At 40.0% G+C, this 25,838-nt stretch overlaps 1 protein-coding gene across 1 annotated transcript in view; it reads right to left on the bottom strand.

Moving 5' to 3' along the window:
- Positions 1-1,102: 1,102 nt before the first annotated feature.
- Positions 1,103-25,838, bottom strand: part of LOC133553624 (guanine nucleotide-binding protein G(q) subunit alpha) — a 48,861-nt gene continuing 24,125 nt past the window's right edge. Inside the window, exons 3-7 of the mRNA XM_061902070.1 lie at positions 16,323-16,477; positions 16,114-16,242; positions 14,099-14,228; positions 13,881-14,034; positions 1,103-2,673 (exon numbers count right to left, since the gene is read on the bottom strand). Of these exons, the coding sequence (XP_061758054.1) occupies positions 2,483-2,673; positions 13,881-14,034; positions 14,099-14,228; positions 16,114-16,242; positions 16,323-16,477 (759 nt within the window). The 3' untranslated portion in view covers positions 1,103-2,482. The remainder of the gene's footprint in view (positions 2,674-13,880; positions 14,035-14,098; positions 14,229-16,113; positions 16,243-16,322; positions 16,478-25,838) is intronic.

Here is a 25,838-nt window from a genome sequence, read left to right as displayed (position 1 = left end):
GGGAAGGGTAGATCGTGAGGTCGACAGACGGATCTGTGCAGCGTCTTCAGTAATGTGGACGCTGTATCGATCCGTTGTGGTGAAGAAGGAGCTGAGCCGGAAGGCAAAGCTCTCAATTTACCAGTCGATCTACGTTCCCATCCTCACCTATGGTCATGAGCTTTGGGTTATGACCGAAAAGACAAGATCATGGGTACAAGCGGTGAAAATGAATTTCCTCCGCCGGGTGATGGGTCTCTTCCTTAGAGATAGGGTGAGAAGCTCTACCATCCGGAAGGAGCTCAAAGTAAAGCCGCTGCTCCTCCACAACAAGAGGAGCCAGATGAGGTGGTTCAGGTATCTGGTCAGGATGCCACCCGAACGCCTCCCTAGGGAGGTGTTTCGGGCACGTCCGACCGGTAGGAGGCCACGGGGAAGACCCAGGACACGTTGGGAAGACTATGTCTCCCGGCTGGCCTGGGAACGCCTCGGGATCCCCCGGGAAGAGCTAGACGAAGTGGCTGGGGAAAGGGAAGTCTGGGTTTCCCTGCTTAGGCTGGTGCCCCCGCGACCCGACCTCGAATAAGCGGAAGAAGATGGAAGGATGGATGTAAATGATACCTTGAATTGATTAACCCGACTTAAACAAGTTGAAAAACTTATTTGGGTGTTACCACTTAGTGGCCAATTGTACAGAGTATGTACTGTACTGTGCAATCTACTAATAGAAGTCTCAATCAATCAATCAAAACTTCTTGTTGCCCACATTTTGGCTGCATCTGTTTAATTAATAATTAAAATAAATAATGGCAACATATTACTTGTTGGATCAATGTAGTTTTAGGCAAAAAAAAAAAAAAGAAAAAAGCATAAATTTAAAAAAACAGCGATACTGAGCCTTATGTTAAAGAACTTGTTCAAGTTAGATATAAAAAGGAAAAATCTACTAAATCCTTATTTTGGTGGATGTATTTTTGTTTCTTATTAAAATGAAATTTCTACACAAAATCTTCACGAGAACATACCTCTCGTTGCTCACAATTCCCACGGAAAAGCCTGAATTCAAATTAATATTTGATAAACTCGCTGAAGATCTGAGAGGAACGATAATGAACAACATGGCTCCTGGGAGGGATCATCATATTTCTCTTTATGAACTTCTAAAGCTGACAATTCTTTGCTGAGAAAAAAAAAAAAAAAAAACGGCCCCAAAAAAAAAAACACAAAAATGTACATTCTCCTCATATAAAATGAAACCAAAAAACATGTAAATAACATTTTCTTCCAAAAAAAAGAATTAGCTATTAGACGTACAATAGTTACATAGATACATATTTTCCAAACTGCACATTCAATCCGGCAAAAAATGTCATGATTAAAAAGCCAACAAAGACGCTGCCATATATATATATATGTATACATATGTGTATATATATATATACATATATACTGTATATATATATACATATGTACATATATATTGTATATATATATACATACATACTGTATATATATATATCAATGTACACAATGATTATATAATTCATAATTGCACTATGCCTCAATAAATGTAAGTTACAACCTTGTGTTCTTGGAAACTGTTACAAAAACATATCCAAAGTGAGGAGGGGGGTGGGGCGGCCAATCGGAAACTTTGGTACAAACTTTAAACTCTTAACACCATTTTTTTTTCTGGTCACACTGCTATCAAGCTAACAGTCAAGACAGCCTGGCTGTGATTGGACGATCCTCAAAAGAAAGTACAGCAGGTGAGGTGCGGGGGGTGAAGGGGCTTGTGGCAACACATTGCCTTTTAAAGAGTTTGAAGAGTTCAGTACGCCACTTACTGCTCGCTTTTGGGGGCGTGGTCAGGCTGCTTGACATTTGGCATCGGCAAAGAATACACAAACACGATCAAAAAAAGAGTTGATGTGGCACAGTTGAACATCCTTTCGTCACACAAATATGGCGTCCACTCTCATGTTTAAACGCCACCTACCTCATCAGTACTTGGCGGTGGTACCAAGGTCAACGTTAATATCAAGGCGAAATACTTTTTCAAAATCACAGTTTTTGCCTTTTTATTACCGGTCAGTCTTGACAAGACGCTGTTCATGGGAACATTGTACTAAAAAAAAAAAAAAAAAGGTAGGGGTTTCGCCGCATGTCGCAACCGAATGCACACAGGACACGCCCCCGACCCCTAAACAGAACAAAACAACTGAATTGCACAAAGTTTTCAGAAAAAAAACAAACTTCACAAAAGCGCAAAGATTAAAAATGGACCCTTGCCTTCTGAACCAGCAACCCCTCACACATTTCACCAGCTCTTTATTAAATAGCAAGATGAACTCATTTGCTCCTGACAATCAAAAGATCAAACACATGGCAAATAAATTAGCATTCCACGCATTAGTTAGAATTTTTTTTTTTTTGAACTTTGATTCTTGTTGGTGTGTGACACACACCCAGTTCTCATATACTGTAGGTGTGTGTGTGGCCGTTACACCAGGTTGTACTCCTTCAGGTTGAGCTGCAGTATGGTGTCCTTGACGGCGGCGAACACAAAGCGGATGTTCTCCGTGTCGGTGGCGCAGGTGAAGTGCGAGTAGATGATCTTGTCGCTGTCCGGGTTCAGGTCCACGAACATCTTCAGGATGAACTCCCGGCCCGCCTGGGGGTCCCTCTGCGGACCTGGACAGGAACGAGGAAAACGACAAGAAGTCAGTACACACTTTGATGAACACGTTCTTGTGCAGATGGGTTGTCATGGCAACTGTCGGGATCTTCGGCACAATAGCATCAAAAAGCACATTAAAGTTAAAGTACCAATGATTGTCTCACACACACACACACACACACACACACACACACACACACACACACACACACACACACACACACACACACACACTAGGTGTGGTGAAATTTGTCCGCATTTGACCCATCCCCTTGTTCACCCCCTGGTAGGTGAAGGGAGCAGTGAGCAGCAGCGGCCACGCCCGGGAATCATTTTTAAGGATTTAACCCCCAATTCCAATCCTTGATGCTGAGTGCCAAGCAGGGAGGCAATGGCTCCCATTTTTATAGTCTTGGGTATGACTCGGCCGGGGGTTTGAACCCACAACCTACCAATATCAGGGCAGACACTTTAACCACTAGGCCACTGATTAGGTTCAGTCACATCAAGAAAAATACAACTGTACATTGGAATATCCATCCATTTTCTACGGCTTATCCCTTTTGGGGTCTCGGGGGGTGCTAGAGCCGATCTCAGCTACAATCAGGCGGAAGGCAGCGTACACCCTGGACAAGACGCCACCTCATCGCAGGGCCCACACAGATAGACAGACAACATTCACACACTAAGGCCAATTTTTTGTGTTGCCAATCAACAATTTCGTCAAGCCTAAATCAGGCATGTGATTTTTTCGTCTAAAGTCGGAATTCCATCTTTTTTAATATCGGGGGGGAAAAAAGTGTCGACTAATCAACTACGGCGTAATACAATATTACGCCGTAGTTGATTGGTCGATATGTTCCTTGTGACCAATCAGGACATCCGTTATGAATGATGACGTTACTACCGCCATTTTGTGATGTCGGTTCCCGAGAGAAAGGACGATTCACGAGTAAAAGAAATTGATAAACATGTCAAAAATAAGTTTCGATGGGACTGGATGGAAAGGGTAATCACTGATGCTGTTGGGAAGAAGGAAGTTACGGCTTTGTTCGGCAATTTTATTCGGAAAATCGATCGTCCCGGAAAAGTTTTGTGCACGTGGTGTCATGATAATATTGACTATGGATCACGAGGTTTCAAGGCTTTGGAAGTACATTCGAAAACCCCAAAAACATATGAAACAAATTGAAGCAAGGTAAAATAACTTTTCACTAGCTGGTACTTTCGGATGTCAACCGAAAGTGAGCAAACCTTACGGACTTCATTCTTTGTTTACATCGACAACTGCCGTAGACATCGAGAGGAAAGATCCACCCAAACAACCCACTTCAGTTGCAGACTGGGTAGTTAATAATGAGGTAAGCTAAAAAATATTTGCTTGCGAAATACGCATGTTTGTTTTAAATATTAACCAATTATTGCTTTGCAAAATATAAATGGGTTTTTCTAAAACTAAAAAGCCACGTGAAAATATATTATGAAATTACAGAAATTCAAAGAGTCGCATTATTGATTCCAGTTAACAATTTGTTTGAAAGAAATTTGCATATAATTCTAGAAGCAGAAGTTGGCAGTGAAATCCAAAAAAGAAGCTACAAAAGCAGAGACCAAAAGCAAAAATGGGGCTGCTCAGAAATTTGCAAGGAAAGCTCATGTTAGGGCTCTCAGAGCAAGTAAATGTGTGAAGTGAACTGAAGTAATGTGGTAATATTGTAAATAAACTGTAGATAATAACACTGATCAACGTGAAACCGAGTGGATGTGAAAAGAACACAAGATGTAAATATTAATGACTAAATACTGTTGGGACTGAACCATATACAGTGATTCATTAGGATAATTGGGGTATGTATGTTCTATTAATGATGTTTTCATGTCTTTAACACTAAAATATTTTCTTCAAATGGCGCTGTCTTTGTTAATTTTAGCATGTTAAATTGGTGAAATACCAGGAACTGGGGGCCTTCGTGCCCCAGACACCCGGAAATTTTTTCAGTCTTTTTCATTGTGGTCAAATCACATGCCTGTTAAATACAAAACCCAAAACCAGTAAAGTTAAAGTAATTTGTAAATAAAAACAGAATACATCCATCCATCCATTTTCTACCGCTTATTCCCTTTGGGGTCACGGGGGGCGCTGGTGCCTATCTCAGCTACAATCGGGCGGAAGGCGGCGTACACCCTGGAGAAGTCGCCACCTCATCGCAGGGCCAACACAGATAGACAACATTCACACTCACGTTCACACAATGATTTGCAAATCCTTCTCAACTTCAATTGAATAGACTGCAAAGACAAGGTATTTAATGTTTGAACTGAGAAACTTATTTTTTTTGCAAATAATCATTAACTTTGAATTTAATGGCGGCAACATGTTGCAAAATAGTTGGCACAGGGGCATTTTTACCACTGTTACATCGTCTTTCCTTTTGACAACACCCGGTAAACGTTTGGGAACGGAGGACACGACGTCCATCCATCCATCCATTTTCTACCGCTTATTCCCTTTCAGGGTTGCAGGGGGCGCTGGCGCCTATCTCAGCTACAATCGGGCGGAAGGCAGGGTACACCCTGGACAAGTCGCCACCTCATCGCAGGGACAACACAGACAGACAACATTCACACACTAGGGCCAATTTAGTGTTACCAATCAACCTATCCCCAGGTGCATGTCTTTGGAAGTGGGAAGAAGCCGGAGTACCCGGAGGGAACCCACGCATTCACGGGGAGAACATGCAAACTCCACACAGAAAGATCCCGAGCCTGGATTTGAACCCAGGACTGCAGGAACTTCGTATTGTGAGGCAGATCACTAACCCCTCTTCCACCGTGAAGCCGACACGACGTCTACAGTTGCCAAAAAGAATTTGAAATGTGGAGTTGTCAGACCACAGAACACTTTTCCACTTTGCATCAGTCCATCTTAGATGAGCTCGGGCCCAGCGACGCCGGTGGCGTTTCTGGGTGTTGTTGATAAATGGCTTTCGCTCTGCATAGTAGAGTTTTACCTTGCACTTACAGATGTCACGACCAACTGTAGTTACTGACAGTGGTTTTCTAAAGTGTAAGGCATACATGGTCAACACCCATACAGGTCAAACTGAGAGTGGCCGTACAAACAACTTTAACACTGTTACAAATATGCGCCACACTGTGAACCAAAACAAGAATGACAAACACCGCACTGTAACACAATATAAACACAACAGAACAAATATTCAGAACCCCTTGCAGCACTAACTTCCGGGACGCTACAATATACACCCCCCTACCGCGCCCACCTCATATCCTCATGCTCTCTCAGGGAGAGCATGTCCCAAATTCCAAGCTGCTGTTTTGAGGCATCTTAAAAAATATATTGCACTTTGTGACTTCAATAATAAATATGGCAGTGCCATGTTGACATTTTTTTTTTACATAACTTGAGTTGATTTATTTTGGAAAACCTTGTTACATTGTTTAATGCATCCAGCAGGGCATCACAACAAAATTAGGCATAATCAATCAATCAATCAATGTTTATTTATATAGCCCCAAATCACAAATGTCTCAAAGGACTGCACAAATCATTACGACTACAACATCCTCGGAAGAACCCACAAAAGGGCAAGGAAAACTCACACTCACATAATAATGTGTTCATTCCACGACTGTATATATTGGTATCGGTTGATATCTGAATCGGTAATTAACAGTTGGACAATATCGGATATCGGCAAAAAAGCCATTATCGGACATCTCTAATGGTAACTGACTGAATTTGACTTACTACTCTATTTCTGAAACGGAACACCCAGAATTTTCTTTTACAAATTGAAGTTTTTACTTAAGCTGCTTTCTAGAATACCCCCCTGGGCTCCATGAAAGTGTGCAGTGATTTTAAAAAGGTACTGTGCACGTCACATCTCATATCTCACTCCAGTATATGGCAGCATGCAGTGGAGTTGCTACTGTAATACTCAACATGCCTTGCATGCACTTCGTGAACAGCAGTAAAAGTTTATGTTTTGTTAGCGTTTAGTAATGGTTACCCACAAGGTGGTAAGAGGCCTGTTGTTGGCTACCCCTTGTAAATAGAGGATCCACTCTATCAAGTTAAAGTGTCTCTGCGGTTAGGCTGCCATCTACTGGACGAATATGTAACAAATCAATTAGACAAATTATATTGCGATTCTAAGGTGCTATATAATTTGTCCAATTGACTTGTTACATATTATATTGCGATTCTAAGGTGGGCAGCACGGTGATAGAGGGGTTAGTGTGTTTGCCTCACAATACGAAGGTCCTGGGTTTGATCCTGCGCTCGAGATCTTTCTGTGTGGAGTTTGGATGTTCTCCCTGTGATTGCGTGGGTTCTCTTTGGGTACTCCGGCTTACTCCCATCTCCAAAAACACGCACCTGGGGATAGGTTGATTGGCAACACTAAATGGTCCCTAGTGTGTGAATGTGAGTATGAATGTTGTCTGTCTACACAGTAAAAACTGAAATCTAAGTAAGATTAAATATCTCAAATAAGGGTGATATTTACTTATTTTCTGTATGATAACAGTATTATTCTCCCTAAGCAGATTTAATGTTAAAGTGTTTTACTTGTTTAAAGGGTTTTGGTCCTACAGTAAATGATCCCAGTAAGATATTACAGCTTGTTGCTGAGATTTGAACATGCTTGAAACTATTTTTGTCTAGATGTCCAAAACACAAACAGCAATTGTGCACAGGAAGGCGGGGAAGAAGAGGAGAAAAGGCAGCCAAAATTGTCAAAAGTCCTAATTTTGTCCAATATACCTCGCCGGGTTCCAGTCCCACGAGTCCTGCCGCCAACCGCACAAGTACCGAGATGCAATGAATGTCCAAAACGCATCCAGCATCAAGTCCCACGGGAAGTGGGGGAGAAAAGTGAGAAAAGTCGCCAAAAGTCCCCAAAAATGTTCAAAATACCTACCCAGGTTGGAGTCCCCATTTTACCGACTTTTCGCCCCGCCTTCCTGGGGGACTTTGCTCGGTGCATTTTGGACATCTTGTGCATCCCGGCCAGCGACAGGACTTGGATAGGGAATTAGAACATATTTGGGACTTTTCCAACTTTTATCCTCCCTCCCCGTAGAACTCGGCTGGGTGTGTTTTGGACATTTTGGGCATCCCGGGACTTGCGCAGCCTTTCATAAGATTGTATGTTAGAGTGTTTTACTTGTTTCAAGGGTTTTGGTCCTAAATGATCTCAGTAAGATATTACTGCTTGTTGCTGAGATTTGATGACCTCTATTGAGTAAAAACATGTTTGAAACTAGAATATCAACTGTTGCAAAGCTGTGTCATCTACACTCACAAGTATAAAACTACTTCTTTAAAGTAATAATTTCTTACTTCAAGCATGAAAAAATAAATCATGACTTTGACACAATTGTGTCTCATATTAAAACAGATGACAGCCAAATGGACTTTGCTGCGATGAGGTGGAAACTTGTCCAGGGTGTACCCCGCTTTCCGCCCGATTGTAGCTGAGAAAGGCTCCTGCGACCCCGAAGGAGATAAGCGATAGAAAACAGATGAATGGATTCTAAGGTGACTCATAGAACAAAAAAACAGTGCCAGAATCCTTCTGTGGTGGTCCAAAAATAATAACAATGCATGTGTTGGAAACTGTCACTTTATCATCCATCTATTTTCTACCGCTTGTCCCTTTTGGGGTGGCGGGGAGGTGCGGGGGCCTATCTCAGCTGCATTCGGGCGGAAGACGGTGTACACCCTGGACAAGTCGCCACCTCATTGCAGGGCCAACACAGATAGACAAACATTCATACATCAAATAATTTAAATTATTCTCAAACATTTAGTTTTTATCGCTGCGATGAGGTGGCGACTTATCCAGGGTGTACTCCGCCTTCCGCCCGATTGTAGCTGAGATAGGCTCCAGCGCCCACCGTGACCCCGAAGGGAATAAGCGGTAGGAAATGGATGGATGAAATATTTTGTCAATATTTAGAGACGACATGATGAACCCAGCCCTGCGATGAGGTGGCAAATAAATATATTTTTTTAGATTGTAAAAGGGGTTAGTGTATGTGCCTCACAATACAAAGGTCCTGGGTTTGATCCAGGGCTCGGTATCTCTGTGTGGAGTTTGCATGTCCTCCCTGTGACTGCGTGGGTTCTCTCCTCCCACCTCCAAAGACATGCACCTGGGGATAGGTTGATTGGCAACACTAAATGGTCCCTGAGTGTGAATGTTGTCTGTCTATCTGTGTTGGCCCTGCGATGAAGTGGCGACTTGTCCAGGGTGTACCCCGTCTTTCACCCAAATGCAGCTGATAGGTTCCAGCGACCCCATAAGGGACAAGCGGCAGGAAATGGATGGATGGATGTTGGGAGGATGTTTTTACATTGGGGTCAGACACAGAGATTGTTGTACCATCGCGCGTCTCAGGCTGGCAGAATCCAGCCGTTGGTCCGAGTGAATCTTGCCTATATTTGGACATACGTGTAGCTCTCCTCTTGAAAAAGGTAATGATCCTTCCGCATGTTCACATACAACTTTTTACCTCTCAAGTTTGATGTCCTCTTAGCACAGCGCACAAGAGCAGACCTCACCAATTGCGGTTTGGCCTTTTTTTGTTGGAAAATGTTGCAAATTAGAACTTCTTTACTTAATCTTTGTTTACATAATCTGGAATATCCACAAAAGGTTATTTTGAAAATGTCATTTTGTTTATAAATTATATGCAATCTGATGTTTTCCTAATTTTTCAGTGCACATGCATGAAGGTGTGTGTTGCTGGACTGGACCTGGTTTTAAAACCTTTTAAACTAATCTAATTTCATTAAAAACCTGGTCTGGTTAAGATAAATAAATAAATAAAAAACATTTTCTTGGATAAAAAAGAAAATAATATAAAAACAATTACCGTATTTTCCGCACCATAAGGCACACCTAAAAACCTCAAATTTTCTCAAAAGCTGACCGTGCGCCTTATAATCCGGTGCGCCTTATATATGGACTAATATTGAGCCACAACAGGTCTCGCAACTACGGTAAGCAGCCACCGACTTCATTTTCCCTCGTAGAAGAAGAAGTGCACTTCTTCTACGATAAGCAGCCATCGACTTCATTTTCCCCCGTAGAAGAAGAAGCGCGCGATGCATGCTGGGATATATGACTGCGGGAGGCGTGCCGTTTCTGTGTGTTTATGTAAAGACCCCAAAATGGCTCCTATCAAGAGACACGCTTACGACGCAGAGTTTAAACTCAAGGTGCTCAGTCACACAGTAGAACACGGGAATTGAGCAGCAGCGAGAGAATTTAACATTAACAGCTGCGACACTGACTCCTTTAATGACGACTTCGACGAGACGGAGCCGGGCATGTTGGATGCGCTATTCGCCCAACTGTTTGATTCGAACACTGAGGAAGAATTTGAGGGATTTGTGGATGAGGAAAAACTTAATAAAGTGAGCTTTACATGTTTATTTTGTGTGTTGTGTGACAATATTGTTTCAGCAACGTTGAGTTATTGATATATTATTGCTTTGCACTATTTTGAGTGTTACTATATTGTGATTGCACTAACGTTTGATTTACCGTAACAGTATCAGACTGTTTTGTACGTGTTTATTGAATCGGGGAAAATAATAAAACAGCTGTTTATTCATTTTGGGAGTGAACAGAGTTGTCAGAATGCTGGTTTGTAATTTATTAATAAAGTTTGACTGACGTATCTGACTGTTTTGTTGACATAAGGCACATACATTCTATGTGCCTTTTAATGCGGTGGGTGCACCTTATATATGAACAAAGTTTTAAAATGGGCCAATTATTGAAAGTGCGCCTTATAATCCGGTGCGCCTTATAATCCGGTGCGCCTTATAGTGTGGAAAATGCAGTACATAAAAAATAGTCAATCCATCCATCCATTTCCTACCGCTTATTCCCTTTGGGGTCACGGGGGGCGCTGGTGCCTATCTCAGCTACAATAATTAATGAAAATGTTAGTGGACCCGCGGCGCACACACAATCATGTGTGCTTCAGGGACTGTGTCCCTTACAGACTATGTTGTGGGAAACAGAATATTGGTAGCAGAAATAAACAACCCCTTTTGTGTTAAGTTAAAAATGTTAAAGTACCAAAGATTGTCACACACATATTAGATGTGTGAGTGGGTGTGGATGAGTGTGAATGGGGGAGGGAGGGGTTTTTTTTTGGGTTGATGCACTAATTGAAAGTGTATCTTGTGTGTTTTTTTCTATGTTGATTTAATAAAAAAAATAAAAACATTTTTTTTACTTTAACGAAAGACAATTTTATTAAAGTACCTTCCATTAACTTGGAAATATTCATGTATAGAACATCCATGCGATGTCTGTTTATTTCTTTTAAAAAAAAGCACCATTAATTGGGCAAAATGTAACAAATCTAAGTCAGCCTCACAAACCACACCTTTGCATGCCACCTTCGTTCAACTTTTTGATGTCTTAAAATTATTTCTAAAAAGTATGACAGTGTTAAAATAAAAAAAACTGCCAGCACTGTTGAAGGTTTTATGACGGAGACAGTTGTACCCAGGAAGATATAGAAAATGACTATATCGTAGGAGTGTAACAGTACACAAAAAGTTTTGTTCGGTACGTACCTCGGTTTAAAAGTCAGGTTTCAGTAATAAAACAACAAAATAGAAATTTTTGGGTTATTTATTTACCAAATTAGCAAAATCTTCCACCAAAAATATTTTCCTTAGTGGAATATTTGATGTGAAGTAATGGGAACCTTGGATATGTCAATAACTCATAATAACATTGATTTTGATTCAATATTATATAAATAGAATAGAAAGTACTTTATTGATCCCTGGGGGAAGTTTAGCACCACAGTTCGCTCACAATAGTAATAAATAATATAATATATATAATATGTTATATATATAATATAAATATATTCGACATATACTACATATACTTTACATATGTTTATGTTTTGAGCAATGACAGTTTGAAAGAAAAAAAACAAACAGCTTTGTTTTATTAGTCAACATTGCAACTTTTTGTAAGTTACATTTAACCTTTAAGCTTTTTTATTTCACTTTTGTTATGTTTTTGTTTACTCTAATAGTATTTTTATAATGTACCATGGGCCTTTAAAACATTAACTGTGGGCTGCAAATGGCCTCCAGGACACACTTTTGACACAAAAATTAAATCTGATAAATCTATGGATAAAAAGCAGACGCATACGCTCTCTCTGTCTCTCCCCGACTCTCGCGAATGCTGCTGTGCGCAATTTGTTTTGTTTTTAACCTTCTTTAACACTGAACGTACATTGAAAATACACGCAACCAAAACTCGAGATGCCGGACATTTGGGGCGTTTGGGGGGCTCCTGCGGGGAGGCTAGCAGCGACCGGGCAGCCACAGACTGACCATACGTCCTCTTTTCACCGGACATGTCCTCTTTTGCGGAGCTGTCAGGACGGAGTTTCTTAAATGCCTCAAATGTCCGGCATTTTGAGTATTGTTTACAGAAAGTGCAGTACGCTATTAATATGTCCGTGTGGAAACTCGTTCGGTACACCTACACCTCCGCACCGGATCGGAAACCCCGTACCGAAACAGTTCGATAAAATACCCATTCCGTTACACCCCGACTATATCGTGATATTCGAGTATACGTTCTCACGCAGTGCAGGCATTACACTACAGGCTCTCCTCGCTCTTTCTTGGGTCTCCCTCTCACAGACAGCAAGCACACCTTCTTACATACGTCACATACTGTCACGTCATACGTCACATACATATATGCCCTCGCGGAGCAGAGAGGTAGCAGCATGGATAACGTTAACTGTGGTGTGAGCGGTAATACGAAGGAAAGAAGGTGCGAATCTGGTAATCTGGACGGCGTGGCGCAGTGGGAGAGTGGCCGTGCGCAACCCGAGGGTCACTGGTTCAAATCCCGCCTAGAACCAACCTCGTCACGTCCGTTGTGTCCTGAGCAAGACACTTCACCCTTGCTCCTGATGGGTGCTGGTTGGCGCCTTGCATGGCAGCTCCCTCCATCAGTGTGTGAATGTGTGTGTGAATGGGTAAATGTGGAAGTAGTGTCAAAGCGCTTTGAGTACCTTGAAGGTAGAAAAGCGCTATACAAGTACAACCCATTTATTTATTTAAATGAAGGAAGAATTAATTCCCAAGAAAAACAGCTGGAGGTCCATCCTCTGACGGTGGTTTGGCTTCAAGCGGTAATATGTCGAACAGACAACCGTAATTTGTCAAGTGTGGGGCAAAAGCGTCGTTACAAAAAGTAGCATTACTGCTAATATGTAGCATCATTTGAAAAGTCACCTGCTAGAGAATGAAGAGTGCGTACTCCGCATGTCAACATCTCCATTCGGTGCAACACGCCCACACAATCAAAATGAAAAGTTTAACAGATTACTCTTCATTTACAATTGAAGTCAAAAAGTGGCTTTGGAGCAATTAAAGCTGCTCACATGGTCACTAAGGTGGGCACTATGTTTGACAGATCAACTTAATGTGTATTATATTTATCCATGACAGCATTTTTGTTGTAAACTGTTATTTTTACAAATGATGACAGATTTGAACAAGAGCATGTATTGTCTTTGTGTGATGATATAAATGAAACGTGGTGTATTGTATATTAGGTATGTGTCCATGAAAGGGCATTTTACGACTTTTCTTAATTTGATTACGTGATATGGTGAGATTTTATTATCATAATATTATTGCATGATTTTTGTATCCCTTTAATTTCGGTAGCCAGAGACTGCAGATGGAAAATAGCTATCTAGCTATAATCTGGTACAGAACATATCGGTCTTTGAGCTTAATGTTTCCGTGCATTGTCCCTTCAAATAAAGACTAAACTAAACTAAAATACCAAGGCAAACATTTCTAAATCAACACCGTATGAAACATTTTTTGATTTGTTTAGTTGTGATTTCCCTCTCTGCATGAAAGTTTAAAATGAGCATATATTAATGCAGTATGAAGAAGAATGTTTTAATGTAGACACATAGAAGCATCATACTGCTGTGATTATATGTATCAAGTGTTCATTCAAGGATAAGGCAAAATATCGATATATATATATCGCGTATCGCGATATGGCCTAAAAATATTGCGATATATAAAAAAAGCCCATATCGCCCAGCCCTACCAGGAAGTGATTAATTCTAATAAAATCAACCTCCTGTTGAGGCTCATTCTCACCATCATATTCCGGGAAGTAGTCGACCAGGTGCGAGTACAAGATCTTCTCTTCCAGCAAGTCCTTCTTGTTGAGGAACAGAATGACAGAGGAGTTTTGGAACCACGGATACGTGATTATCGTCCTGAAGAGTGCCTTGCTCTCTTCCATTCGGTTCTGGAAACAATGAGAACCGTCAGAAACCAGCCGCAACGAGCGAACTGTTAATACAGCGTTTCACCTCGTTGTCAGACTCCACGAGAACTTGGTCGTATTCACTCAGTGCCACCAGGAACATGATGGACGTGACGTTCTCGAAGCAGTGAATCCACTTCCTCCTCTCGGACCTCTGACCCCCGACATCCACCATCCTGTTAGTGAAGCAGAGGATTAGAGGCGGCCATTACTGCTCATGACTTGAAGTGTCCCGATACAACTTTTTCACTTCATATATACGATATCGATATGTAAGCCTTACTGATACAGATATTGAATCAATACATTATCAGCGCAAGTCATATATTTTTATTAGAAATGGCCGATACTGGCTTTTTTGCCGATATCCGATATTGTCCAACTGTTAATTAGTGATTCCGATATCAACCGATACCGATATATACAGTCGTGGAATTTACAAATTATTATGCCTAATTTGGTTGTAATGCCCCGCTGGATGCATTAAACAATGTGACAAGGTTTTCCAAAATAAATCAACTCAAGTTATGGAAAAAAAATGCCAACATGGCACTGCCATATTTATTATTGAAGTCACAAAGTGCATTATTTTTTTTTAACATGCCTCAAAACAGCAGCTTGTAATTTGGGACATGCTCTCCCTGAGAGAGCATGAGGAGGTGCAGGTATGCGGGAGTTGGGGGGGAGTTGTATATTGTAGCGTCCTGGAAGAGTTAGTGCTGCCCGATATTATCGGACATCCCTAATTTTTATCATCTCGTGATGTGGAATGATAAAAAAGTCTTGATCAAGTGAAATGAGAAAGAGAACAATGGCAGGAATAAAAACACTAATTAATCTTGACTGAAATGGACTTACGCTGTCTTTAAGTTGAAGTTGCGTGGTAATTGTTTTTCGATGATACCTTGTGGCCACGATTATTAATTGAATGCGGCGCTTTTTACTGGATACTTTCTAATACCCTTCAGACTTTGCTATAACTATTTGATACTTGTTTATATTGACAAATGTGGTGTATTAGACTACAATGTTATTCTATTAGGTATGTCTAGCTTGTGTGCTTAGCTGTTGTGTAGCTGCGAGAAGCCTGTAGTCTACCAGTGTTTATTTTTTGTAAATGCAGTAAAATACAAGACAAGACTGGAGATGTCAGATAATATCGAACTGCCGATATTATCGGCCGATAAATGCTTTAAAATGTAATATCGGAAATTATCGGTATCGGTTTTAAAAAGTAAAATTTATGACTTTTTAAAATGCCGCTGTACGGAGTGGTACACGGACGTAGGGAGAAGTACACAGCGCCAGTAAACCTTGAAGCCACTGCCTTAGCATGCCGGCCCAATCACATAATAGCTACGGCTTTTCAAACACACACAAGTCAATGCGCATACTTGGTCAACAACCATACAGGTCACACTAAGGGTGGCCGTATAAACAACGTTAACACTGTTACAAATATGCGCCACACTGTGAACCCACACCAAACAAGAATGACAAACACAATTAGGGAGAACATCCGCGCCGTAACACAACATAAACACAACAGAACAAATACCCAGAACCCCTTGCAGCACTAACTCTTAAAAAAATAATGCACTTTGTGACTTCAATAATAAATATGGCAGTGCCATGTGGGCATTTTTTCAATAAATTGAGTTGATTTATTTCGGAAAACCTTGTTACATTGTTTAATGCATCCAGCGGGACATCACAACAAAATTACGCATATTAATGTGTTAATTCCACGACTGTATATAACGGTATTGGTTGATATCGGAATCAGTAATTAAGAGTTGGACAATATCGGATATCGGAAATAAAGCCATTATCGGACATCTCTAGACAAGACCAATCGTGTGTGCTTATTGAAGGACATTTAGATGTTAACTGTCTATCCAGCTTTGCAAAAGTAAACAGGCTGCAGGATTGCTAGTATCAAAGCGATTAATTATTCAAAATTTTAGATACGGGCTCATAGTATCAATCGATCATATGAGAGCGGACCCTTTTGGTGACTTCGACATGCTAAACGCTCATGTGCCGTCTGCTGGCAATCACCTGAAAATGACGCTCTGCAGGTCAAAAGGGTACTCGATGATGCCTGTGGTGGGGACTCGAACCCTCAGCACGTCTTGCTGAGTGGGCAAGTAGGAGGTTTCGGCGATCCGGTCCAACGCGTTCAGGTAACTGTTACAATAAAGCGTGACATTTGTATATTTGCCCTTTTTCCAGGAACAGTGATGCTCTTCCCAGAAGCGGACACTCACTATTTGGTGGAGTCGGAGAGCTGGTACTCCCTCCTTCGATCGTAACACTCCTGGATGCCTGGGTCGTTCCATAAGCTCTTGATGGCGTCTACGTAAGGGTTGTCAAACATGGTGACCTTCTCCACGTCCACATCTCTCACGATATTGGCGTTTGCCTGGGGACAAAAGACCAGAGAGGAATACTCTTTATCAAAACAACCACAGGTATGGCGGTATGCTAATCATCAACGTTTTCTATATTAGGATGCCCTGAGGCTCGACATGTACCAAAAATCTCAATTGCAAATCTCTTTGGGCCAATTAAGGGGGAATTTTGGGTCGGCCCAGTTTCTTGTTCTGTGTGTCCCAGGAGGACTGTGTTGCCTGGTTAATAATGAATTCTAACATGGTCCGCTTTGTAAAATAATGTTTCTAATTAGGACTTCTGTTATATCGGAGAATTGAGAATGAGGTTATCACACGTACTACAAGCCAGCTGGACTACTTTATTCAGGACACCTGCACAATCCCTTGTGGTAAAGAAGGAGCTGAGCCGGAAGGCAAAGTTCTCAATTCACCAGTCGAGCTACTTTCCCTTCCTCACCTATGGTCATGAGTTTTGGGTTATGAAGGAAAGGACAAGATCATGGGTACAAGCTGCCGAAATCAGTTTCCTGGTGGCGGGGGTATCCCTTAGAGATAAACCTGCTGCTCCTCCACATCTACATTTAGTATCTCAGGTAACTCGGACTCTTTTGTTTTTGATTTACGGAAAAAATAGAGATATATATCGTATATCGCCATTCAGCAAATGGAGTGGAAAAACACAAGCAAAAATTGTAGGCTTCTTCACGCGACGAAGTCGGCCTACTTCACCGCAGTCTATAGTCCCTCCAGGCTGTGGTGGACGCGACGAAGTGGAGACGTGATGGCGACAGGCTGAGTTACACCGAGGTCCAAAAACCTAGGTACGGACCTTACCGTGGGATACCTGTACCATTGCAGCTTTTGCAGACAAGTACAATAAAGGGACATATTTGAAAAGGGAAAAATATTCCTTAAACACAAAAAAAATTGTACCTAAAACGAACCAAAACCGTGGTTCAAAAACCTAGGTACAGACCTTACCCCGGGGTACCTGTACCACTGCAGCTTTTGCAGACAAGCAAAATAAAGGGACAATTCTGAAAAGGGAAAAATATTCCTTAAACACAAAAAAATTTACCAAAAATGAACCAAAACCGTGGTCCAGAAACCTAGGTACGGATCTTACCGTGGGGTACCTATACCACTGCAGATTTTGCAGACAAGCACAATAAAGGGACAATTTCGACAGGGGAAAAAATATTCCTTAAACACAAGAAAACATACCTAAAAAGAACCAAAACCATGGTCTAAAAACCTAGGCACGGACCTTTCCGTGGGGTACCTATACCACTGCAGCTTTTCCAGACAAGCACAACAAAAGGACAATTTTGATAGGGGGAAAAATATTCCTTAAACACAAAAAAACTTACCTAAAACGAACCAAAACCGTGGTCCAGAAACCTAGGTACGGACCTTACCGTGGAGTACCTGTATCACTGCAGCTTTAGCAGACAAGCAAAATAAAGGGACAATTTTGAAAAGGGAAAAAATGTTCCTTAAACACAAGAAAACGTACCTAAAACGAAACAAAACCGTGGTCCAATAACCTAGGTAAGAACCTTATCGTGAGGTACCTATACCACTGCACCTTTTGCAGACAAGCGACATGAAGGGAAAATTTTGGTAGGGGAAAAAATATTCCTTAAACACAAGAAAATGTACCTAAAATGAACCAAAACCATGGTCCAAAAACCTAGGTACAAATCTTATCGTGGGGTACCTGTACCACTGCAGTTTTTGCAGACAAGCAAAATAAAGGGAAATTTTTGACAGGGGAAAATATATTCCTTAAACACAAAAAAACGTACCTAAAAACGAACCAAAACCGTGGTCCAAAACCCTAGGTACAGACCTTACCGTGGGGTACCTGTACCACTGCACCCCTACACAACATCATGTTGTATTGTTTACTCTAAATGCAGGGAGACAATCATTTCCGCCGTCTTCCTTTCTTAGTCGGAAGCGCGACACATCCCATCGGAGGCCAACTGCACTTTATCAGAGTGGGAGGATGTTGACTATCTTACAAGCACGCAACCATTTCATACTTTTAAATGTCGCTGAATGGAGTCGGTGTGAAGCGTCACAGTACTGTATTGTGTTGTTATTGTTTCAACGCGAGAGAAGCATCAGCATTCTGATGCACATGCTCCTGCTGCTTCACTGCATGTGACCTGGTGTTTCGTGTCCATTACACTGTGTCCCTGGATAGATGAACACCTAAACAGGGATTAAAGACTACTTGGAAAATGTAGTAAACTAAGATACAAGTTACTTTCAATTAAATGTAGCTAATGCAACATAAAACGACACAGGAAGTCCTTCATACCAACAGCCATCAGACTGTGTAATGCATATGTTCCTTTTGACTGTACATGTACTGCATATATATATATAATTTATTTATATTATTCACATGTGAATAATGCTGTATAATAGACAATATTTATGTTATTCACATGTGAAAAATGCTGTATAATGGACTGTATTTATGTTTTTCACATGTTAATAAAACTGTATAATAGACTATTTTATTCACATGTGAATAAAGCCGTATAATAGACTGTATTTATGTTATTCACATGTGAATAATGCTGTATAATAGACTGTATGTATGTTATTCACATGTGAATAATGCTGTATAATAGACTGTATTTATATTATTCACATGTGAATAATGCTGTATAATGGACTGTATTTATATTATTCACATGTGAATAATGCTGTATAAAAGACTATATTATTCACGTGTGAATAATGCTGTATAAAGGACTGTATTTATATTATTCACATGTGAATAATGCTGTATAATAGACTGTATTTGTTATTCATATGTGAATAATGCTGTATAATGGACTGTATTTATATTATTCACATGTGAATAATGCTGTATAATAGACTGTATTTATGTTATTCACATGTATTTATGTTATTCACATGTGAATAATGCTGTATAATAGACTGTATTTATGTTATTCACATGTGAATAATGCTGTATAATGGACTGTATTTATGTTATGGGGGCCGGTATAACTCGGTTGGTAGAGCGGCCGTGCCAGCAACTTGAGGGTTGCAGGTTCGATCCCCGCTTCCGCCATCCTAGTCACTGCCGTTGTGTCCTTGGGCAAGACACTTTACCTACCTGCTCCCAGTGCCACCCACACTGGTTTAAATGTAAAAAAATTAGATATTGGGTTTGACTATGTAAAGCGCTTTGAGTCACTAGAGAAAAAGCGCTATATAAATATAATTCACTTCACTGTATTTATATTATTCACATGTGAATAATGCTGTATAAAAGACTATTTATATTATTCACGTGAATAATGCTGTATAGTAAACTATGTATATTATTCACATGTGAATAATGCTGTATAATAGACCAGTGGTTCTCAAATGAGGGCACGCGTACCCCTGGGGGTACTTGAAGGTACGTGAGATTTTTTTTTTAAATATTCTATAAATAGCCACAATTAAAAAATCCTTTAGAAATATACTTATTGAATAATACTTCAACAAAATATGAATGTAAGTTCATAAACTGTGAAAAACAAATACAACAATGCAATATTCAGTGTTGACAGCTAGATTTTTTTGTGGACATGTTCCATAAATATTGATTTTAAAGATTTCTTTTTTTGTTAAGAAATGTTTAGAATTAAGTTCATGAATCCGGATGGATCTCTATTACAATCCCCAAAGAGGGCACTTTAAGATGATGATTACTTCTATGTGTAGAAATCTTTATAATTGAATCACTTGTTTATTTTTACACAAGTTTTGAGTTATTTTTATATCTTTTTTTTCCAAATAGTTCAAGAAAGACCACTATAAATTAGCAATATTTTGCACTGTTATACAATTGAATAAATCAGAAACTGATCACATAGTGCTGTATTTTACTTCTTTATCTCTTTTTTCAACCAAAAATGCTTTGCTCTGATTAGGGGGAACTTGAATTACAAAAATATTCACAGGGGGTACATCACTGAAAAAAGGTTGAGAATAGACTGTATTTATGTTATTCACATGTAAATATTGCTGTATAAATGACTGTATTTGTTATTCACTTGTGAATAATGCTGTATAATAGACTGTATTTATGTTATTCACATGCATACATGCATGCTTATGCATACAGTATATTCATACAAATTAATCTGAATTAAAACAAAGCCGCAAGTCAAACAATATTCAAATTTTTATAATTTCAATAACCCCTTTACCGTCTTCTTAAAAAAATTGTTTTTGTTCACATCGCGGTTCGTTCTTACAGACATGGTACTTCGCAATTAAGTGAGCGCTAGGGAACTCCAGCAGGGTTAGGATACTGTCCAAAAAGCACAATTACAGACATCAGAGAATGTTGGGAAAGAGGCCAGGAGTAGGCGCAGCAGAGCAGGGGCCCAGAACATTAACAACTTTTTGGTGAGAGAGTACAACTTGCTCATTTTAATGTCTGTGACATTACCTTTTGATGGGCGTCAGCTGTCATCTGGCCGCTCTACACTCTTAACAAGTCGTCAGTTAATTTAAAAAAATAAGTCGCCAGTTCATTGTAAAGCAACGGGTGTGACTTTGTGTTTCACACATATCACTGTCCGACAGTGCAGCAGTATGCATTGTATTATGACGTATTCAAGTTCGACTCAGTAATGAATAATTACTTTTATCAGATGCTCATGATTATGAGCACATCTGCCCATAATTAGTAATTAAGAGCATTTGATGTATTCAATAGAAGACCACATTCGACATGTGTTCAACGTAGTCTTGTAAAATGTGTTATTCGTGCGATTTTGGGACAAATATTCAAAGATTTGTTGTTTGTTTTTATAGCAATATAAAATGAAATACAGCATAATAGCTGAAAACAACAAAGTAAACAGGACTACCGTATTTTTCGGACTATAAATCACAGTTTTTTTTTCATAGTTTGGCCGGGGGTGCGACTTATTCTCTGGAGCGACTTATATGTGAAATTATTAACACATTACCATAAACTATCAAATAATATTATTTATCTCATTTGCGGAAGAGACGAAGAAAATGTCAACAATCGTCACATACACGTCAACCAATAAGAATTCGGCAGGGGAGGGTCATGGCAAAAGTGCATTGTGGGTCATGGAATGCTAACTGCTAACTGCTATATGCTACTGCCGTAGCTATTAAAATGGATAATTTCATCGTTGGCGGTAATTTATAAAAACTGAGAAAGGCTGAACAAAAATTGGACCGAAAAGGAAATCATGTACTGCAGATTACAAGCTGGACGTAGTGAAATATGCAGCAGAAAACGACAAGAGGAAGCGGCGCATACCTTTGGAGTTGACAGAGTTGTTTAGAAGCGACATCGAGGAAGAAGATTTCATGGGATTTATCGATTAGGAGTGACAGATTGTTTGGTAAACATATAGCATGTTCTACATGTTATAGTTATTTGCATGACTCTTACTATAATATGTTATGTTAACATACCAGGCACCTTCTCAGTTGGTTATTTATGCCTCATGTAACGTACACTTATTCAGCCTGTTCACTATTCTTTATTTATTTTAAGTTGCCTTTCAAATGTCTATTCTTGGTGTTGGATTTTATCAAATAAATTTCCCCAAAAATGCGAGTTATACTCCAGTGCGACGTATACTCCAGAGTGATTTATAATCAGAAAAATACGGTATTTTGAATTTGGGACAGTTTAACTGACTTTCAAATCTTAAACTGCGATTGTGACCTTAGCGGGTGGAGAAAGGGTGTTTAGCAAACTGAAACTAGTTAAGAAATATCTCAGATCTAAAGACAAAATAGCCTTTTTTTCTTACAAGTTACAATTGGACTTCAAAGACCTCATCAGCAAATTTGCTAAAAAAATTTAGAAAACAGGCCCAGTATTGGAATTTCTGAAAAGTCTTGCAGTGAACAAACAAGCCGATTTAAACTTTAATTGAGATTAGTTGATGCTTGTTGTTATTTATGATATACCTTGTGCCCTTTGTTTTACTTGTACATTTAAGTTAAATAGTGAATTTACCTGTGGATTATCTTGAATCTTTTTGCATATCAGTGCTTGAATGTTAAATACAAAAAAATAGTACCCACTACCTATTCCTTGAGTGGTTAATTGAAAATATATTTGCAGTCAGAGGTGTGATAACTGGTAGCAAATGATACTGATACAGTCTGCTTTGCCAGTCCACATGCGTTAGATGTTTTCCGTAGTTTCGGCCAGGTAATACAAAGCGCACGCTACCTTTTTTAATCACATCCACGGGAGCCCGCATTCTCGTTGTCTCTCCTTCGACAAATGGATGAAGTTTTTCGCTACGTAGAATCACAGCTGACCTGGACTTTTGCAAGTTCTCTTGCGTCTGAGGTGTGTTGTATCTAAAACAGCGGCAATCGCGTGTTTCCTTCTCTTAAGGTACTCGTATGATTTCCACAAGCGTCTGTGTATGTAAAAGAAGGAGAAACACGGGCACGTCTGGATGACTCGCCTCCATATTTCCGGTCGTTCGCGCTGAGTTACGAAACCGGTTGTTATGAAGCTGGCTGTGGCGCGTTTTTTCTGGCGTCACTTCCTCTCCGAACTCAGTTTGTAAACGTTTAATGAGTCCATACAGAGCCAAGAGCCGGAGATTCAAGAAATACACGGCGCACTTACCCGTGTCAAAAATTATCCAAGGAGGGGAACCTTAAACTATGGCTTTGTGTGGCTGACACAGTGCTTAGGCTAAATACAAACCCTGTTTCCATATGAGTTGGGAAATTGTGTTAGATGAAAATATAAACGGAATACAATGATTTGCAAATCCTTTTCAACCCATATTCAATTGAATGCACTACAAAGACAAGATATTTGATGTTCAAACTCCTAAACTTTTTTTTTTTTTTGCAAATAATGGCTGCAACACGTGCCAATGTAGTTGGGAAAGGGCATGTTCACCACTGTGTAACATCACCTTTTCTTTTAACAACACTCAATAAACGTTTGGGAACATAGGAAACTAATTGTTGAAGCTTTGAAAGTGGAATTCTTTCCCATTCTTGTTTTATGTAGAGCTTCAGTCCTTCAACAGTCCGGGGTCTCCGCTGTCGTATTTTACGCTTTATAATGCGCTACACATTTTCGATGGGAAACAGGTCTGAACTGCAGGCGGGCCAGGAAAGTACCTGTACTCTTTTTTTTACAAAGCCACGCTGTTGTTACACGTGCTGAATGTGGCTCTGCATTGTCTTGCTGAAATAAGCAGGGGCCTCCATGAAAAAGACAGCGCTTAGATAGCAGCATATGTTGTTCCAAAACATGTATGTACATTTCAGCATTAATGGTGCCTTCACAGATGTGTAAGTTACCCATGCCTTGGGCACTAATGCACCCCCATACCATCACAGATGCTGGCTTTTGAACTTTGCGTCGATAACAGTCTGGATCGTTCGCTTCCCCTTTGGTCCGGATGACACGATGTCGAATATTTCCAAAAACAATTTGAAATGTGGACTCGTCAGACCACAGAACACTTTTCCAATTTGCATCAGCCCATCTTTGATGATCTCGGGCCCGTAGGCGTTTCTGGATGTTATTGATAAATGGCTTTCGCTTTGCATAGTAGAGCTTTAATTTGCACTTACAGATGTAGCGACGAACTGTATTTAGTGACAGTGGTTTTCTGCAGTGTTTCTGAGCCCATGTGGTGATATCCTTTAGAGATTGATGTCGGTTTTTGATACAGTGCCGTCTGAGGGATCGAAGGTCACGGTCATTCAATGTTGGTTTCCGGCCATGCCGCTTACGTAGAGTGATTTCTCTTGATCCTATTCCCAATTAGCCTGCACACCTGTGGGATGTTCCAAATACGTGTTTGATGAGCATTCCACAACTTTATCAGTATATATTGCCACCTATCCCAACTTCTTTGTCATGTGTTGCTGGCATCAAATTCTAAATTTAATGATTATTTGCAAAAAAAAAAAGTTTATCAGTTTGAACATCCAATATGTTGTCTTTGTAGCATATTCAACTGAATATAGGTTGAAAATGATTTGCAAATCATTGTATTCCGTTTATATTTACAACTAACACAATTTCCCAACTCATATGGAAACGGGGTTTGTAATTATTTGTTTAAAGAGTTATCCGGCTTAATTTAGACAATACCTCAATGAACTGAGAATAAGACAACTTATAACACATGATTTACATAATAATACTCTGGACTTGTTAAGTCAATAATCATTAAAAAAAACAAATTGGCAGGCAACGTCAAGAACATTGAAAAACAACAAAACTGCAGGTGACACTGAATGGAGTAGAGGGGCCCACACCAAGTTTTTTTTTATGGGGGCCCAGAATTCCTAGCAACGGCTTTGATCACGAATCTTTAAAAAACAGACATCCGCCAATTATCCATCTTATCTATGACATTTGTCATTTGATTGACATACACGGAAACCAAGGGTCTTGTTGGATGGTTGTTGACGTGATGCAAGCTCTACACTGCTGCATCCTACAACTAAGGTTTCGGGTACTGAGCTCGAGGCTGAAGCGGGCAGAGTGCATGCCTAGAGAGCGGCGAGGTGTACAGGCATGTTCAAGTGGGGTAACACAATACAAACTCTGAACAATAACTATGCCATAACCTCGTGAGAAGCAGCATTCTCTTCCAGCGGTGGATTTTTATACTTGGTCTTTGTTGCTAGAGTTGCCAATGCTCTGTTGTTAGTGTATCATTCATTTAGTATGCCGTATTTAAAATATTGTGTTGAAGTCTGGGGAAATTGTTATAAATAAATCCCATCTACAGCCTTTAGTCACTCTGCAGAAAAAGGCCATTAGGATTGTGTCCCAATGTTCACTACAGACATCATTCAAATCCACTATTCATGGAGTTAAAGCAACTTAATCTGCTCGATGTGATCAACTTTAAAACTGCTCAAATTATGTTTACGGCATCCCAAAACTCTCTACCATCCAATATACAGAACCTACCGTATTCCAGGATAGAGATGCTCACCATAGTTACAGTCTAAGAGGAAACAACAAATTATATTTGCCTAAATTGAGAACAACTTTAAAATCAATGTGCATTTCAGTGCGTGGAGTCACTCTGTGGAACAACTTAGGGGACAAGTTAAAAACGTGTTCTAGCATGATTCAATTTAAAACACTGTTTAAAAAAGAAGTACGAGGAGGAAAGAGAGTGATGCCCTCAGCACAGAGCGATGGGAGAGAGGTGTATGGTCACAGAGTTTTTGGCCTCTGTGGGTTTGGGTTTGTGTGTATGTGTTTTGTCTCGTTTCATACTAACAGTATGAGACAAGATATTACCGTATTTTTCGGACTATAACTTACAGTTTTTTTTCATAGTTTATACTCACGACTTATACTCG

The sequence above is a fragment of the Nerophis ophidion genome, linkage group LG01, assembly GCF_033978795.1.
Source record: "Nerophis ophidion isolate RoL-2023_Sa linkage group LG01, RoL_Noph_v1.0, whole genome shotgun sequence".
Lineage (NCBI taxonomy): Eukaryota > Metazoa > Chordata > Actinopteri > Syngnathiformes > Syngnathidae > Nerophis > Nerophis ophidion.
Note: the sequence above shows the minus strand (reverse complement) of the source record. Positions and strands in the feature narration are given on the sequence as shown.